Source organism: Neophocaena asiaeorientalis, unplaced genomic scaffold (genome assembly GCF_003031525.2).
Source record: "Neophocaena asiaeorientalis asiaeorientalis breed wild unplaced genomic scaffold, Neophocaena_asiaeorientalis_V1.1 scaffold743, whole genome shotgun sequence".
Lineage (NCBI taxonomy): Eukaryota > Metazoa > Chordata > Mammalia > Artiodactyla > Phocoenidae > Neophocaena > Neophocaena asiaeorientalis.
The window spans coordinates 739309-757810 of record NW_020174055.1 but is presented as its reverse complement, the minus strand read 5'-3'; the positions used below and the strand labels follow the sequence as shown (position 1 = coordinate 757810).

Sequence of the window (18502 nt, the reverse complement as noted above, 5' to 3'; positions counted from 1 at the left end):
TCTCATTTATTGTGTTGTTCATCATTGTTTGGTCTTTAGTTCTTCCAGGTCCTTGTTAAGTGTTTCTTGTGTTTTCTGCATTCTGTTTCCAAGATTTTGGATCATCTTTGCTGTCATTACTCTGAATTGTTTTTCAGGTAAACTGCCTATTTCCTTTTCCTTTGTTTGGTCTGGTGGGTTTTTACCTTGCTCCTTCAGCTGCTGTGTATTTCTGTGTCTCCTCATTTTGCTTATCTTACTGTGTTTGGGGTCTCCTTTTCGCAGGCTGCACGTTCGTAGTTCCCGTTGTTTTTGGTGTCTGTCCTCAGTGGCTAAGGTTGGTTCATTGGGGTGTGTAGGTTTCCTGGTGGAGGGGCCTAGTGCCTGTTTTCTGGTGTATGAGGCTGGATCTTGTCTTTCTGGTGGGCAGGTCCACGTCTGGTGCTGTGTTTTGGGGTGTCTGTGGCCTTATTATGATTTTAGGCAGCCTCTCTGCTAATGGATGGGGCTGTGTTCCTGTCTTGCTAGTTGTTTGGCATAGGGTGTCCAGCACTGTAGCTTTTGGTCGTTGAGTGAAGCTGGGTAGTGGTGTTGACATGGAGATCTCAGGGAGATTTTCACTGTTTGATATTACATGGAGCTGGGAGGTCTCTTGTGGACCAGCGTCCTGAAGTTGGCTCTCCCACCTCAGAGGCACAGCACTGACTCCTGGCTGGACCTGAGAGGCACAGCACTGACTCCTAGCTGGAGCACCAAGAGACTGTCCTCCACACGGCTCAGAATAAAAAGGAGAAAAAATAAGAAAGAAAGAAAGAAAATAAAGAAAGAAAGAAGGAAGGAAAGAAAGAAAGAAAGAAAAGAAAGAATAAAATAAAGTAAGATAAATTAAGTTATTAAAATATAAAATAATTATTAAGAAAAAAAATTTTAAGTGGAAAAAAAAAAATGGACGGACAGAGCCCTAGGACAAATGGTGAAAGCAAAGCTATACAGACAAAATCTCACACAGAAGCATACATATACATACTCACAAAAAGAGGAAAAGGGGAAAAAATCATAAATCTTGCTCCCAAAGTCCACCTCAATTTGGGATGATTCGTTGTCTATTCATGTATTCCACAGATGCAGGGTACATCAAGTTGATTGTGGAGCTTTAATCCTCTGCTTCTGAGGCTGCTGGGAGAAATTTCCTTTTCCTTTCTTTGTTTGCACAGCTCCTGGGGTTCAGCTTTGGATTTGGCCCCGCCTCTGCATGTAGGTCGCCTGAGGGCATCTGTTCTTCGCTCAGACAGGACGGGGGTTAAAGGAGCCGCTAATTCAGGGGCTCTGGCTCACTCAGGCCGTGGGGAGGGAGGGGTACAGATGCCGGGCGAGCCTGCGGCGGCAGAGGCCAGCATGACATTGCACCAGCCTGAGGCGCGCTGTGTGTTCTCCCGGGGAAGTTGTCCCTGGATCACGGGACCCTGGCAGTGGTGGGCTGCACAGGCTCCCGGGAGGGGAGGTGTGGATAGTGACCTGTGCTTGCACACAGGCTTCTAGGTGGCGGCAACAGCAGCCTTAGCGTCTCATACTGGGTCCATGCTGATAGCCGCGGCTCGTGCCCATCTCTGGAGCTCCTTTAAGCGGCGCTCTTAATCCCCTCTCCTCGCGCACCAGGAAACAAAGAGGGAAGAAAGAGTCTCTTGTCTCTTCGGCAGCTCCAGACTTTTCCCGGACTCCCTCCTGGCTAGCCGTGGCGCACTAGCCCCCTTCAGGCTGTGTTCACGCAGCCAACCCCAGTCCTCTCCCTGGGATCTGACCTCCGAAGGCAGAGCCTTAGTTCCCTGCCCCCACCCGCCCCGGTGGGTGAGCAGACAAGCCTCTCGGGCTGGTGAGTGCTGGTCGGCACCCATCCTCTGTGCGGGAATCTTTCCGCTTTGCGCTCCGCACCCCTGTTGCTGTGTTCTCCTCCATGACTCTGAAGCTTCGCCCCTCTGCCACCCGCAGTCTCCGCCCACGAAGGGGCTTCCTAGTGTGTGGCAACCTTTCCTCCTTCACAGCTCCCTCCCACTGGTGCAGGTCCTGTCCCTATTCTTTTGTCTCTGTTTTTTCTTTTTTCTTTTGCCCTACCCAGGTACGTGGGGACTTTCTTGCCTTTTGGGAGGTCTGAGGTCTTCTGCCAGCGTCCAGTGGGTGTTCTATAGGAGCAGTTCCACGTGTAGATGTATTTCTGATGTATTTGTGGGGAGGAAGGTGATCTCCGCGTCCTACTCCTCCGCCATCTTCTCCTGTCTCCCAGAGTAACTTTAATAAAGGTGACCTATCTTAAAATACAAGCCTCAGTGGAGGAAGCCGAGTGGATTGCTTCTCACTTTAAAAATATAAATGCGGGCTTCCCTGGTGGTGCAGTGGTTGAGAGTCCGCCTGCCGATGCAGGGGGCATGGGTTCATGCCCCGGTCCGGGAAGATCCCACATGCTGCAGAGCGGTTGGGCCCGTGAGCCATGGCCTCTGAGCCTGTGCATCCGGAGCCTGTGCTCCGCAACAGGAGAGGCCACAACAGCGAGAGGCCCGCGTACCGCAAAAAAAAAAAGAAAAAAAAAAATATATAAATGCATAAAAACAAAGGCAGTCCCCCGTGTAGCATTTCATTCCAGAAGAGGGCAGCTCTGTTGAGCTGAATTCCATGTAACTTAAGACCCAGGAAGCAAGTCTGGTGATCTTTAAGGATGCTGAGTATTTGTGTGGTGGACTTCCCCTTAGCCTCCTTCTAAGTGGTTTCATGACTAAGTGCCATGTGCCAGGTTGTGGTGATGTTAGCCCAGCATGAGGGAGGCCTGCAGAGAACACTGGGAGGGTGGCAGGGCTGTTGCGGCGGGTAATGGGTGTTTGGGTGTCCATGGGTGTGCCTCTGTGTGTGGTGTGTGTGTGTGTGCATGTGTATGTGTGCCGCATGAGTGTGTCATGTGTGTTTACACGTGCATGTGTCATGTGTGCGTGCACGTGTGCACACGGGTGGGGTGTGTCATGTGTATATGGTCACATGTGGGATGTGTGTCGTGTGTACATCCACGTGTGTGAGCATGTGTGCGCGTGTGTCGTGTGCACACGTGTAGGATGTGTCGAGTGCTCATGCAGAGGCCCGCATCTCTCAACCCCCCTCGTCTCCCTCCCCCCACCCCCACAGAGAAGCGGCTCTCGCGCGGGATCTCCCACGCCAGCTCAGCCATCGTGTCCCTGGCGCGGTCCCACGTGGCGAGCGAGTGCAGCAGCGAGCAGTTTCCACTGGAGATGCCCATCTACACGTTCCAGCTGCCGGACCTGAGCGTGTACAGCGAGGACTTCCGGAGCTTCGTGGAGCGAGACTTGATCGAGCAGGCGACAATGGTGGCTCTGGAGCAGGCGGGTAAGTACCCCCCAGGCAGGTCTGCCTGGTCGGGAGGAGGGGCGGGGGCGAGGGCGAGAGGGATGCGCGATCCAGCTCCACACGCTGTCGGGCTCAGGTGCCTGCGGGCCCTGCCTGGCCCTAGCCTGGAGCCGGTGGATGTGGAGCAAGGACCACGTGGTGCCCAGATCTCCTGAGTGTTCCCTTTGTCGCTAATACAGCCTGGCCAGGTCAGCCCCCCTACAAAGAGAACCCTAGGCTGCTTTGCCTTACTTCTCTCCTTTCCCATCCAATCCCTGGCCCCCAGTTGGGTGCGGAACAAAAGATAAGAAAGACCCTGTGCTTTCTTATAAGAGAGAAATAAGAGACCCTGTCAATTCCTGTGGACACAGGCAAGTTAGGTGACCTCTTTGAGCCTCAGTGCTCCAGTCTGCAAAGACTTGGAGAAGACGGATGCCGGCCTGGTGAGGCTGAGCTGTTAGATGGCACGTGCCCTACCGAGCTGCTTCTCTCCCACCCTCACCGGCACCCCAGCCTCCAGGTTAAGGAAACATAAAATTTGACTTTGGTTTCTTCCCTCTCCGTAATGTTTCTCTGACATCCTGATGAGGATGAGATTCAGGGAGCAAACCAAAACTTGTCTTCTTTGGAGTGCCTAAGGATAAAATAACTAGTTCCAAACAAATTCTGCAACAGATGTTGGTTCTTCCTGAGAAGCGCGGCCCCTTTCTCACTCATAATCATTTGCATTGTAAATCTTTGCACAGTCACACGTTCAGGGGGTTCTCAGACATGCATGTAGAGGATTCTATGCCCTTCCTCTCAGGCCCCTGTGCATCTCCCGTGGGGGCACAAAATCCACACAGGTAAAGAGGGGACGGTGGTTAGTGGGGCCTTACTTGTGCTAGGCAACCTGGCGGTCAGGTCTCAGCGCAGGGCTCGGGAGCTTCACCCGTGGCGTGTTTGCTTTGAGAACAGGATCTGCAATCCTGATAACTGTGTTGGATCTGATGTTGTGACCACGGAAAAATCATTTTCTCGGCTGCTGCACAGCTGCCAAAAGCAACCCAGAGACCGACACCCACACCTGGCTCTGTCTTACCTCCAGGTCTTTTACTGATCGACAAACATAAAACAGCCTCTCTAGATTACCTGCAATCTTAAAGCCCTCCTTCTGGAGGCTGGTTATTTTAAAGATGACTCTTTGAGAGTAATTCAGATGAGATATTTTAAACCAAAGTGTCACTATTCATAGAGAAGGGAAAATTGGTATAGGTTAAGAAAGAAAATATTTCATGAGCTAATTTCTCTTGAAGGGTACGGCAGCCGAGCCCTTGCCAAAAGTTCAGCCCCAAGCGTTGCCAGTAGCACCGGTAATTGCTGCCTCATTTAAGCTGAGTCCTGGGACTTCCCTGGTGGTCCAGTGGTTAAGAATACGCCTTCCAATGAACGGGGCACGGGTTCCATCCCTGGTGGGGGAACTAAGATCCCACATGCCACGGGGCAACTAAGCCCACGCACCACAACTCTGAAGCCCACGCACCACAGCTAGAGAGAAGCCCAGACGCCACAACAAAAGATCCTGCATGCCTCAACTAAGACCTGATGCAGCCAAATAAATAAGTAAATAAATATTAAAAAAATAAAAACTAAAGCTCGAGTCCTGGTAAAGGGCATGGAGTCCACCGTGCCAGCCTTTTCCTCCAGCTTTGTCATGCTCAGCAAGAGCCCTTGCTCCTTTGGAAGGTCTCTTGTGGGGTTTTTTCCATAAATCACATATTAGTTTTTATCACTTACATTTTACCTTCCAGACCAGCATTTGCAAAGGGTGCTATTTTACCCTAACTGTCCAATTTTGGAAAACACCTTTTACAAACCCAAACTTAAGGAGTTAAGATGCTACATTCGCCCACAGTACCTTATTTCCGTCACGTGCCAAGAGGATGGAGAGAAGGGACAGCAGGGTGGCTTGCCCGGGGCTGCGGACAGCACCCCATCAGTGCCGCAGGAGGCCTTGGGGAGGCCAACTGGTGCCCCGGCCTTCAGGAATGTGATCCTGGGCAAGGAGGGTCTGACCGTCAGGGTTCAACGAGGACTGGAAGGTGAGGACTGGAAAATCACAGAGAGCAGAATACACGTTCATTCCTCTCCCCCTGCCACCACCACCGTCCATCAACTTCTCTGAACTTCTCTTTAAGCGGAAGACCCGATCATCCTTCAGGCTCTTTCCGTGCCGGATCCTGGTGGAGATACTGGCTGAGGCCGGCGAGTCCTGCTCAGCCCCCCAACCCAGCTGAGTGAGGAGGCCAGGCGCTGGGAGGTGGCCCAGGCTGCGCCCCTTGGGCCCTGCTGTCACTCTCCGTGGGGCAGACAGAGCTCCACCGAGGAACAGTAGGGAGAAAGCTGCTCACTGTGGCCAGCTGTAGCGTGTCCATTCCTCCGTCCAGTAATTAGTGCTCGGATCGCTGTGAATCAACCATTGATAATCAATATTATTTACTGTGTTCATGGGAGATGGAAATACAGATGTCAAAAAAATTTTAGAGAAAAATATCTACTTGTTCAAGACATAATTCAAGTTGTGTTTGGAAGGAAATGTAAACTCTGTCCTAGGGCCTCAGGGTGGGGGACGTCCCCCTCCCCGGGGGCTGGACGGGAACCCAGGGCTCATGTGGTCCAGAAAATGGGCCAAGGACTTCCCTGGTGGTGCAGTGGTTAAGAATCCGCCTGCCAGTGCAGGGGACACGGGTTTGAGCCCTGGTCCGAGAAGATCCCACATGTTGTGGAGCAACTAAGCCTGTGCACCACAACTACTGAGCCTGCACTCTAGAGCCCGCATGCCACAGCTACTGAGCCCACATGCTGCAACTACTGAAGCCCACGCGCCTAGAGCCTGTGCTCCTCAACAAGAGAAGCCACCACAATGAGAAGCCCGCGCACAGCAACGGAGAGTAGCCCCCGCTCACTGCAACTAGAGAAAGTACACATGCAGCAACAAAGACCCAACATAGCCAAAAACAAAATAAACAAATTTTTAAAAAAGAAAGAAAATGGGCCAAGAAGATGGCCTGTGTTGCCTATGGTCCAGCTGTCCCTCCCAGGGACCCAGCTCCACTCCCTCGGAGCCCAGCGTAGGGCGGGTATCCCGAATGGTCCTCCAGCTCCCCAAGGCACGTGGGCAGCCCCACCTGTTTGAGGAGTCTGTGTATCGAGTAGTGAAGCTTCACCTCCCACAGAACCCACAGGAGAGGGAGTGCCATTCTCCTCGGGCCTTAAAACCCCGGAGGGCATGACGTACTCCCACCCCATGACAGTTGGGGACAACAGGAGGGCCACATTTTCAGGACATAAAACCGCTGACCTCCTGAGAGAGGAAGGAAGATGAGAATGCAAGAAAGCATTTGTTTCTCAACCGGGTTATCCTGCTGCATTCACACGTAAGAAGACGCAGAGATCATGGGTTTCTCAGTTTGGAACGTAACATCTGGCACCCCTTTGGGACACCCCCACAGTGTGGATGAGATGGTGTGATGCTCCAGCGAGTTCGTGGATCCAAAGGCAGAGGCATGTCTGCATACAGCAGTTACTGCACACACGGGACACTGAGGTCTAGACTTCAGAAAGTGTGGGGACACCTCTGAGTTGTGGTGTTGAGTCTGTCTACACGGGAGGAGAGTTGGATTGGAGCAAATCTGGCAGAGAAGCGCTAAGATGTGCAGGTTTTCATGTGAGTCAGCGCAGCTCCGCCTTATCCCAAACCAGCTGAGAGGCCCCCTGGAGCCTCACTTCCTTCCATCTTAAAGTTGTAGGCAGGACAGCTGCCAAGACAGATTCAGCCAAGGCAAGCTTGACCTGCGCTCCCACAGACACCCCACCCAGGTGCTGAGTGTCCCATTGCTGAGAACAACGCAGGTGAAATTGCTGCGTTCATGGAGATGAAGTTCTAGTGGGGAAGAAAGGTGACAAGGTGGGCCATCAATATGGCGTGAGGCCACGAGGTAGGGGCTCTGAAGTGGAGGGAGGGAACACGAGGCAGGGCTCTTGAGGGCAGGGAGGAATGAGCCATGGACACCATCAAAGCCTTGGCACATTTAAGTAAGGCGGGACACAGGAGTGGATGGAGTGAGGGCTGGAGGGGTTGGAAAGGAAGGTGAGAGAATGGTAGCAGGGGCCAGGGAACACTCCTGAGCCTTGGGGTTCACAGTAGGGAGGCTGTGCAGCCCCGGAAGGACTTTGAGAAGGGGTGGTGACATGTTTGGATTCACACTGACACGTCCTGGCTGCCGTGTTGAGAGTGGACTCTGCAGAGGAAAAAGGAGCAGGAACAGCGTGGCGGGAAGCTGCTGCGTTAGCCCAGCGCCACGGGGGCAGCAGTGGAGGTGATAAGAAGCAGCTAGATGTGAAGGCAGGATCTGTTTTGAGGAAAGACCTGCAGGTCTCGCTGATGGATTGGATGGGGCAATGGCAGAAAGAGAGGAGTCGAGCGTGACCCTGAAAATGTTGCCTTTAGCACATGGGTAGATGGTGGTGCTGTGAAGAGATGCAGACCCTTGGAGGAGGGGTTGGGGGGGATGGAGAAGCAAAGTCTGAGATCTTGGTGAGACTTGGAAAATTGCTGTCCAGTTGAAAATGTGGGTGTGGAGCTCAGGAACAGTCTGGGCTAAGGATGCAAATATGGGAGTTAGTGTGGGATGAAATCTGTAGGAGGGATATGCCCATCGTAGGGGCCTCCCACAGCACCCCTGACACAGCCCTGTGCACTGTTGGGTACCAGGTGGATGAGGGAGTCTGGAGCATGGGCAGAAACATAAGGGAGACAGACCAGGAGCAAATCATCACAGTCCCATTGGAGGAAATCTCAGAAGCATGTGCACAGCACAGTGATGCCCAGAGAAGGGAGGTCAGTGGCGCTGGGTGTGTGGGTGGCTGCAGAAGGGCAGGGATATTAAAGGGAATCACAGGGTCATATTTAGGGCAAAAATGTGCTCGTCTTTCTGCTAGAGAATTGTCCCATTGTTTTCTTTCATCTAAGTGTCTTCATGGGTGACAAGCAAAATGACATCTTTTCTTTTTTAGCATCTTCATTAGAGTATAATTGCTTTACAATGGTGCGTTAGTTTCTGCTGTACAATAAAGTGAATCAGCTATACGTATACATATATCCCCATATCCCCTTCCTCTTGTGTCTCCCTCCCACCCTCCTTATCCCACCCCTCTAGGTGGTCACAAAGCACCGAGCTGATCTCCCTGTGCTATGTGGCTGCTTCCCACTAGCTATCTATTTTACATTTGGGAGTGTATGTAAGTCAATGCCACTTTCCCACTTTGTCCCAGCTTACCCTTCCCCCTCCCCGTGTCCTCAAGTCCATTCTCTATGTCTGTGTCTTTATTCCTGTCCTGCCCCTAGGTTCTTCAGAACTTTTTCTTTCTTTTTTTAGATTCCATATATATGTGTTAGCATATGGTATTTGTTTTTCTCTTTCTGACTTCCTTCACTCTGTATGACAGATTCTAGGTCCATCCACCTTACTACAAATAACTCAGTTTCGTTTCTTTTTATGGCTGAGTAATATTCCATTGTATATATGTGCCACATCTTCTTTATCCATTCGTCTGTCGATGGACACTTAGGTTGCTTCCATGTCCTGGCTATTCTAAATAGAGCTGCAGTGAACATTGTGATACATATGACATCTTATTTTAAACTATGCAGTAACCACCCAAATTAAGTGGTCCTATTATCATGTTACTTGGAAAAGGCAGAATAAGTAATTAATGGCCCCTCACTACTATGTAATACTACAGCCTTCCCTTAGTGATGTTCATCTGATTTTCATCTCTGCAGGAGCTCAAGATTTCTTTTTTGTTTTTTAACATTCACAGTATTCATTCCCATGTTTTTTTTTTTTTCTGTTCTTAAATGAAGTCATTGTGTGGGGAGATGTGAACTACCACCCTGTCCAAGCTTGGAATAAGAACTTTGAACCATATTCTCAATCCCACTTCTCCTGCAAAAAATCCTTTATCTTGGGCATCCCATTCTGGATCCAGCTGGAGATGTTAGAATAGCACTGGGCCATTTTTGTTCTCCAGAGGCTGGAAGGTGCTGGCATTTACCAGAGCTGGGTGATCTTCCATAGTAGCCACAGCTGACTAACAGCCCCAGGAATGCTCTCAACTGGGTAAGAGTCTTAACTTCCAGGACCAAACTTAAATCAAACCACTAAAATCTTGCCTTCCATCCCCTAGCCATATAACTAAGTCTTGTTGTGATTCGATTATGTGAAAAGTGTGACTGGATTTGTGGGCTGAATTGATATTTAGAAAATGATAAATTTTCCATAAGAAATGTGAATGAAAGGTAGCATGTCTAGGGAAGATGGCTTGTTGAAGATGGCATTAATTCTCAGATCACAAAAGGTTAATTCTAGGTGTAGGAGATTCCTTCTAGATGAAGGATGACTTCTAGTGTGCAAGATTACTTCGAGATGAAACATGCGGTGCTGGTGAATTCACACCACCGTGCTTCCCCTCCTGTGTCCAGAGTCCTGGGCAAGGTGGGGAAACAGCCCCCCTGGAGGAGGGGGCTTAAGGTCTGATGGGAGCAGATTCTGTCTGGTTAAGCCTGGCTTCATGGGGTGCCCTATTTGACATATATGAGCAGTTAATTAGTGCTTAAGTTTTTGAAGATAATGAAGTGTCATCTGACACACATGCTGATTTCCAAGGCATCCTCTCCCTGACCTGGGAGCACATTGGTGACCAACCCTGGGACATATTTTCTAGAAGGTGAGCGTGGTGGTGAAGAGGAAGGGGCTTAGAAGGAGAATTTGGGCAAGAACACTGTCTGAATTGTATCAAAGGGGCACCTTTTCAGGTGGCATTCCCACCCCGAAATGTACGTACTTCCCCTGATTTCTCAGAAGCCCCAGGGAGAGCCTTGAATCATTGCGGGGAGACAGTGCTAGTTACATTAGGATCTCAGATCGTGAGGTGAACGGGAAGGAAAAGAAGAAATCTGTGTTCTAGAGGATGAGAGTGGGGTCAGATAAAGTGGCTTCTGTAAGTTACGGGAGTGCGTTCCCTTCCCTCTGGGCAGGACAGCCCCACGCCTGACCTCGTGTAATGACGCTGTCTCCCTCAAGCTCAGGTCACACTTTCTCTCCGCCCTCCCATCAGCACACAGGAGTCCTGGGGGGCCCAGACCCCATCTCCCAGTGTGTATCAGCCACCCTGAGCCCAAGCCCGGCACAGAGATGCAGTTCTGCCAGAGGTAGACACACCTGCAGAGGGCCTGTGGAGTACATGATGCAGTACAGACATACAGCAACCTGGGGGCAAGGATTAAGCGTGCTTGGGGACACCACTGAAAAGAAGTACTCTTTCAAATCCCTGGAAGTGACTGGGGATGAGGTGGCTGGCAGTCCCTGCACCAAGGTCCCACATCTCCAGGACTGAGGGGCAGTGACAGAAAGTTGATGCTGCTAAGTATGCCCGGCATGTCGCTGGTGTGGGTCCCTAGAGGGAGGGTGCAAGTCTGGAGGGAGGAGAGATGGCTCAGAAGTGACAGGGGGAGCAGGGGCGCTCCTGGTCCCTGAGGGGTATGAGAGGTGCATCCATGTTGTTAAGTGTAATTATAGTTTATTTTTTCTCATAATTAGTGTTGCAATGTACAGGCAGACCTCTGATTTTTTGGGTCTGGTTCCAGACCACCACAGTAAAGCAAATAATGCAACAAAGAAAGTCTCACGAATTTTTTGGTTTTCCAGTGCATATAACAGTTATGTTTATACTATATCGTGCAACAGCACATTTAATAACCAATGTACATACCTTAATAAAAATACTTTATTGCTAAAGAAATGCTAACCATCATCTGAGTCTTCGTGAGTCATAGTAGTAACATCAAAGATCACTGATCACTGTAATAATATAATAATAATGAAAAAGTTTGATATATTGTGAGAATTACCAAAATGTGACCCAGAGACACAGTTAGAGAAAATGCTGCTGGAAAATGATGCTGACAGACTTGCTTGATGCAGTGTTGCCACAAACCTTCAGTTTGTAAAAAGCTCACTAAAGCCAAGTGCAATAGAACAAGATGTGCCTACGTGCACATACTACAAATTATTTATCCATCGTATTATGATGGACATTTGGTGTCATGGTCAATCTGGGCTGCCATAATAAAACACCACAGACTGGGTGGCTTAAACAACAGAAATATATTTTTTATCAGTCCTGGAGGCTGGAAGTCCCAGATCAAGGTGCCAACTGATCCCGTTTCTGGTGAGGGCTTTCCTCCCAGCTTGTATACAAGCACCTTCTTGTCTTCATGTGGTCTTTCCTGTGAAAGACCCTCAGGGGAGAAAGGGAGGCAGAATGAGCTCTCTGGTGTCTCTTACAAGGACATTGATCCTGTTCAGATCAGGGCCCCACCTTTCTGACCTCATTTAACGTTAATTACTCCCTTAGAGGCCCCATCTCCAAATATAGCCACACCAGGGTTAGGGCTTCAACATACGAATATGGGGGGACACATTCAGTCCGTAACAGTTGGGTTGTTTCCAATTTTTGATTATTGTAAAGAGTGTCATTATGGAATTCTTGTACATGTTTTCAATGAACACATGAATATGTTTCTGAAGATACATACCTAGGAGTGGTATTGTTACGGAGTCCAAGCTCATACTGCTCTCAGCACAATAGGCCAATAAATCGAAAGATGAATTGTTGGGGCAAGAGATAACAACTTTAATTGGAAAGCCAGCTAACCAAGAAGATAGTGGACTTGCGTCCCAAAAATCATCTTGCCTGAGTTAGAATTCAGGCTTCTTTTATACTAAAAGGGAAGGGAGTAAAGTCAAACACTTCCTGGTTCCCATCAGCCTCCGGAGGGGAGGTGTTAATTTCTTCCTCCAGCAGTTATTCACAGGTGGGCCTGGTCAGGATGTTTCCTGTGAGCTAAACAGAGGTATTTAAGCTTAATGCTCATTACCTGGGAGGCAGGGTTCGCAGAGATGGGCCATTATGTATAATTTAAGCTTAGAGGAAACATCCCTTTAGTGATTCATTTGTAATAGAATACAAAGTTTCTTCCCTATTACAATATTGCTGGGTTATAGGATTTACATATATTCAGCTTTATAACAGTTTTTCAAATAGTTTTCTGAAGCGTGGATGTACCAATTCGCTCTTCCACTGTTGAGGGTTCTGGATAGCCCACATTTTTTGTCTTTCCATTTTAGTCACTGTGTTGGAAGTGTGGTAGTCCCATAGTGGCTTTAATTTCTATTTTCTGATGGCTGATAAAGTTGATTACCTTTTCATGTTACTGGCCATTTGAATATCCTCTTTTGTTGGGTGCCTTTTCAGGATTTTGCCATTTTTACCTTTGTCTTTTTGATTGATTTGTGGGAATTCCTTACACATTCTGAATATGAGTCCTTTATCAGATGTGTATCACAGACTCCACCCACTCTATGGGCTGCCCTTTTACTCTCTGACTGATACACTTTAATGAACAGATGATCTTAATAATAAAGTAGTTAAATTTACCTTTTTTTTATTTACTTCGAGAACTTCTATTTTGGTTTAAGAAATCTTTGCCTACCCCAGGTTTTTGAAGATAAAAACTCCTGCCTTTCACATTTAAATCTACAACCCACCTAAAAATAACTTTTATATATGGTGTGACATGTGGTGAAAGTCCGTTTTCCTGTATGTTTATACACCTGCCCTGGTACCATTGTTGAAACCATTCTTTCTCTATTATGCTGCAAGGTAAACTTTGACATAAAGCAGGTAATTGTATATGTGTGGTCTGACTCAGACTTTATTTTGTTCCATTGGTGTTTCTGTCCTTGGAACAAAATGACCACAGTTTAAGTCTTACCATGCAGTATAAGTCCTCCAGCTTTGTTTTTCTTCTTATGATTTGTCTTTGCTATTCACAGCCTTTGCATTTCTATATAAATTAATGTATATGAACTCTATATAGAATAATTATATATTTAATATGGAACCTATGTAAGTTAATTACATATAAATTAATCTATAGATCAATTGAGAGAAAATTGATATCTCTGCAATGTTAAATCTCCTAGTCATGGTCATGGTATGTTCCTTAATTCTCTCACAAATATTTTTTAGTTTTCAAAGTAAAGGACTTGAATGTTATTCATTAGATTATCTCTATGCATTTTATGTATTTTTTTATTGTAAAACACATCTTTCAAATGCCAGCAACAGCTGAGATATAGAAATACAATTTCTTCTTATTTATTGATCTTGTATTCTAGAACCTTTCTAAATTTACTTATAAATTCTAGAAATTTGTAGAATCTTTTGGACTTTCTAGGTTCATGACCTATAAACCGCAAAGAATGATAGTTTTATTTTTTCCTTTCCAGTTGGTGGGGGGTGGTTCTTTTTGTCTTGTTGCATTGGGTAGACCCTCCAGGAAATTTTTGAATTGGATAGTTAATAGCAGATATCCTTGGCTAGTTTCCAGTCTCAGAGTGAAATTTGTACTATTTCACCATTAAATATGATGTTAGCTGTAGCATTTTTGTAGATACTACATATCAGATTAAGGCAGTCACCTTCCATTCCTGGTTTGCTATGTTTTTATCATTCATAAATGATGTTGAAAGTTATCAAATGCTTTTTCTTCATCTGTTGAAGTGATCATATGATTTTCCTCCTGTTTTTCAGTACACTGGTGGATTATTTTGTTGATTTTCATATGTTTACCCACTCGTACATTCCTGGAGTAAACCTCATTTAGTTATGATATCATGCCTTTTGTGTATCATTAAATTTGATTTGCTAGTGTTTTGATTAGGATTTTGACATCGATGTTCATGGGAAATATTGATCTTTCATCTCCTGTAATGTTCTCATTAGGTTTTATTTTTTCTTTTGCATTTCAGATAAACAACTAATACTTTATTCTAGTATAAGTATTCCTTTTTTTTAACATCTTTATTAGAGTATAATTGGTTTACAATGATGTGTTAGTTTCTGCTTTATAACAAAGTGAATCAGTTATACATATGTTCCCATATATCTTTCCTCTTGCATCTCCCTCCTCCCCACCCTCCCTATCCCACCCCCTAGATGGTCACAAAGCACCGAGCTGCTCTCCCTCTGCTATGTGGCTGTTTCCCACTAGCTATCTGTTTTATATTTGGTAGTGTATATATGTCCATGCCACTCTCTCACTTTGTCCCAGCTTACCCTTCCCCTTCCCCATATCCTCAAGTCCATTCTCTAGTAGGTCTGCATCTTTATTCCTGTCTTGCCCTTAGGTTCTTCTGACCTTTTTTTTTTTTTTTTTAGATTCCATGTATATGTGTTAGCATAGGGTATTTTTCTCTTTCTCACTTACTTCACTCTGTATGACAGACTCCAGGTCCATCCACCTCACTACAAATAACTCAATTTCATTTCTTTTTATGACTGAGTAATATTCCATTCTGTATATGTGCCACATCTTCTTTATCCATTCATCTGTCGATAGACACTTAGGTTGCTTCCATTTCCTGGCTATTGTAAATAGTGCTACAGTGAACATTTTGGTACATGACTCTTTTTGAATTATGGTTTTCTCAGGGTATATGCCCAGTACTGGGATTGCTGGGTCATATGGTAGTTCTATTTGTACTTTTTTAAGGAACCTCCATACTGTTCTCCATAGTGGCTGTATCAATTTACATTCTCACCAACAGTGCAAGAGGGTTCCCATTTCTCCACACCCATTCCAACGTTTATTGTTTGTAGATTTTTTGATGATGGCCATTCTGACCGGTGTGAGGTGATATCTCATTGTAGGTTGGATTTGAATTTCTCTAATGATTAGTAGTGTTGAGTATCCTTCATCTGTATATCTTCTTTGAAGAAATGTCTATTTAGGTCTTCTGCCCATTTTTGGATTGGGTTGTTTGTTTTTTTGATATTGAGCTGCATGAGCTGCTTGTAAATTTTGGAGATTAATCCTTTGTCAGTTGCTTCGTTTGCAAATATTTTCTCCCATTCTGAGAGTTCTCTTTTCATCTTGTTTATAGTTTCCTTTGCTGTGCAAAAGCTTTTAAGTTTCATTAGATCCCATTTGTTTATTTTTCTTTGCATTTATATTTCTCAAGGACGTGGGTCAAAAAAGATCTTGCTGTGATTTATGTCATAGAGGGTTCTGCCTATATTTTCCTCTAAAAGTTTTATAGTGTCTGGCCTTACATTTAGGTCTTTAATTCATTTTGAGTTTATTTTTGTGTATGGTGTTAGGGAGTGTTCTAATTTCATTCTTTTACACGTAGCTGTCCAGTTTTCTCAGCACCACCTACTGAAGAGGCTGTCTTTTCTCCATTGTATATTCTTGCCTCCTTTATCAAAAATAAGATGACTATATGTGTGTGGATTTATCTCTGGGTTTTCTATCCTGTTCCATTGATCTATATTTCTGTTTTTGTGCCAGTACCAAACTGTCTTGATTACAGTAGCTTTGTAGAATAGCCTGAAGTCAGAGAGCCTGATTCCTCCAGCTCCGTTTTTCTTTCTCAATATTGCTTTGGCTATTTGGTGTCTTTTATGGTTCCATACAAATTGTGGAATTTTTTGTTCTAGTTCTGTGAAAAATGCCATTGATAGTTCGATAGGGATTGCATTGAATCTATAGATTGCTTTGGGTAGTAGAGTCATTTTCACAATGTTGATTCTTCCAATCCAAAAACATGGTATAACTCTCTATCTGTTTGTAGCAGCTTTAACTTCTTTCATAAGTATCTTATAGTTTTCTCCATACAGGTCTTTTTTCTCCTTAGGTAGGTTTATTCCTAGGTATTTTATTCATTTTGTTGCAGTGCTAAATGGGAGTGTTTCCTTAATTTCTCTTTCAGAGTTTTCATCATTAGTGTATAGGAATACAAGGGATTTCTGTGCATTAACTTTGTACCCTGCTACTTTACCAAATTCATCAATTATCTCCAGTAGTTTTCTGGTAGCATCCTTAGGATTCTCTATGTATAGTATCATGTCATCTGCAAACAGTGACAGCTTTACTTCTTCTTTTCCACTTTGGATTCCTTTTCTTTCTTTTTCTTCTCTGATGGCTGTGGCTAAAACTTCCAAAACTTTGTTGAATAAGAGTTTTGAGAGTGGGCAACCTTGTCTTGTTCCTAATCTTAGAGGAAATGTTTTCTGTTTTTCACCATTCTTGATATGATTTCAATTTTCTTAAATTTACTGGGGCTTGTTTTGTGACCCAAGATATGATCTATCCTGGAGAATGTTCCATGAACAGTTGAGAAGAAAGTGTATTCTGTTGTTTTTGGATGGAATGTCCTATAAATATCAATTAAATCCATCTTGTTTAATGTATCATTGAAAGCTTGTGTTTCCTTATTTATTTTCATTTTGGATGATCTGCCCATTGGTGAAAATGGGGTGTTAAAGTCCCCTACTATGATTGTGTTACTGTCGATTTCCCCTTTTATTGCTGTTAGCATTTGCCTTATATATTGAGGTGCTCCTGTGCTGGGTGCATAAATCTTTACAATTGTTATATCTTCTTCTTGGAGTGATCCCTTGATCATTATGTAGTGTTGTTCTTTGTCTCTTGTAATAGTCTTTATTTTAAAGTCCATTTTGCATGATATGAGAATTGCTACTCCAGCTCTCTTTTGATTTCCATTTGAATGGAATATCTTTTTCTATCCCCTCACTTTCATTCTGTATATGTCCCTAGGTCTGAAATGGGTCTCTTGTAGACAGCATATATATGGGTCTTGTTTTTGCATCCATTCAGCCACTCTACTATGACTTTTGGTTGGAGGATTTAATCCATTTACATTTAAGGTAGTTATCGATATGTATGTTCCTATTACCATTTTCTTAATTGTTTTGGGTTTGTTATTGTAGGTCTTTTCCTTCTCTTGTATTTCCTGCCTAGAGAAGTTCCGTTAGCATTTGTTGTAAAGCTGGTGTGGTGGTGCTGAATTCTCTTAGCTTTTGCTTGTCTGTAAAGCTTTTAATTTCTCCATCGAATCTGAATGAGATCCTTCCTCAGTAGAGTAATCTTGGTTGTAGGTTTTTCCCTTTCATCACTTTAAATATGTCCTGCCACTCCCTTCTGACTTGTGGAGTTTCTGCTGAAAGATCAGCTGTTAACCTTATGGGGATTCCCTTGTGTGTTATTTGTTGTTTTTCCCTTGCTCCTTTTAATATGTTTTCTTTGTATTTAATTTTTGATAGTTTGATTAATATGTGTCTTGGCATGTTTCTCCTTGGATTTATCCTGTATGGGACTCTCTGCACTTCCTGGACTTCATTGACTGTTTCCTTTCCCATATTAAGGAAGTTTTCAACTATAATCGCTTCAAATATTTTCTCAGTCCCTTTCTTTTCCTGTTTGACCTCTGGGACCCCTATAATTCGAATGTTGGTGCGTTTAATGTTGTCTCAGAGGTCTCTGAGACTGTCCTCAATTATTTTCATTCTTTTTTCTTTCTTCTGCTCTGTGGTAGTTATTTCCACTATTTTATCTTCCAGGTCACTTATCTGTTCTTCTGCCTCAGTTATTCTATTGATTCCTTCTAGAGTATTTTTAATTTCATTTATTGTGTTGTTCATCATTGTTTGTTTTCTCTTTAGTTCTTCTAGGTTCTTGTTAAAGTTTCTTGTATTTTCTCCATTCTATTTCCAAGATTTTGGGTCATCTTTACTATCATTCCTCTGAATTCTTTTTCAGGTAGACTGCCTATTTCCTCTTCATTTGTGTGGTCTGGTGGGTTTTTGCCTTTCTCCTTCATCTGCTGTGTGTTTCTCTGTCTTCTCATTTTGCTTAACTTACTTTGTTTGAGGTCTCCTTTTCACAGGCTGCAAGTTCGTAGTTCCCGTTGTTTTTGGTGTCTCCCCCCAGTGGCTAAGGTCGGTTCACTGTGTTGTGTAGGCTTCCTTGTGGAGGGGACTGGTGCCTGTGTTCTGGTGGATGAGGCTGGATCTTGTCTTTCTGGTGGGCAGGAACACGTCTGGTGGTGTATTTTGGGGTGTCTGTGACCTTATTATGATTTTAGGCATCCTCTCTGCTATTGGGAGGGGTCGTTTTCCTGTCTTGATAGTTGTTTGGCATAGTATGTCTAGCACTATAGCTTGCTTGTTG

The 18502-nt window shown here is 45.1% G+C and overlaps 1 protein-coding gene across 1 annotated transcript in view; it reads left to right on the top strand.

The window, feature by feature from the left end:
- OTUD7A (OTU deubiquitinase 7A) overlaps positions 1-18502 on the top strand; it is a 198086-nt gene that overhangs the window by 97649 nt on the left and 81935 nt on the right. The window contains exon 5 of the mRNA XM_024754292.1: positions 3145-3363. Coding sequence (XP_024610060.1) covers positions 3145-3363 — 219 coding nt within the window. The remainder of the gene's footprint in view (positions 1-3144; positions 3364-18502) is intronic.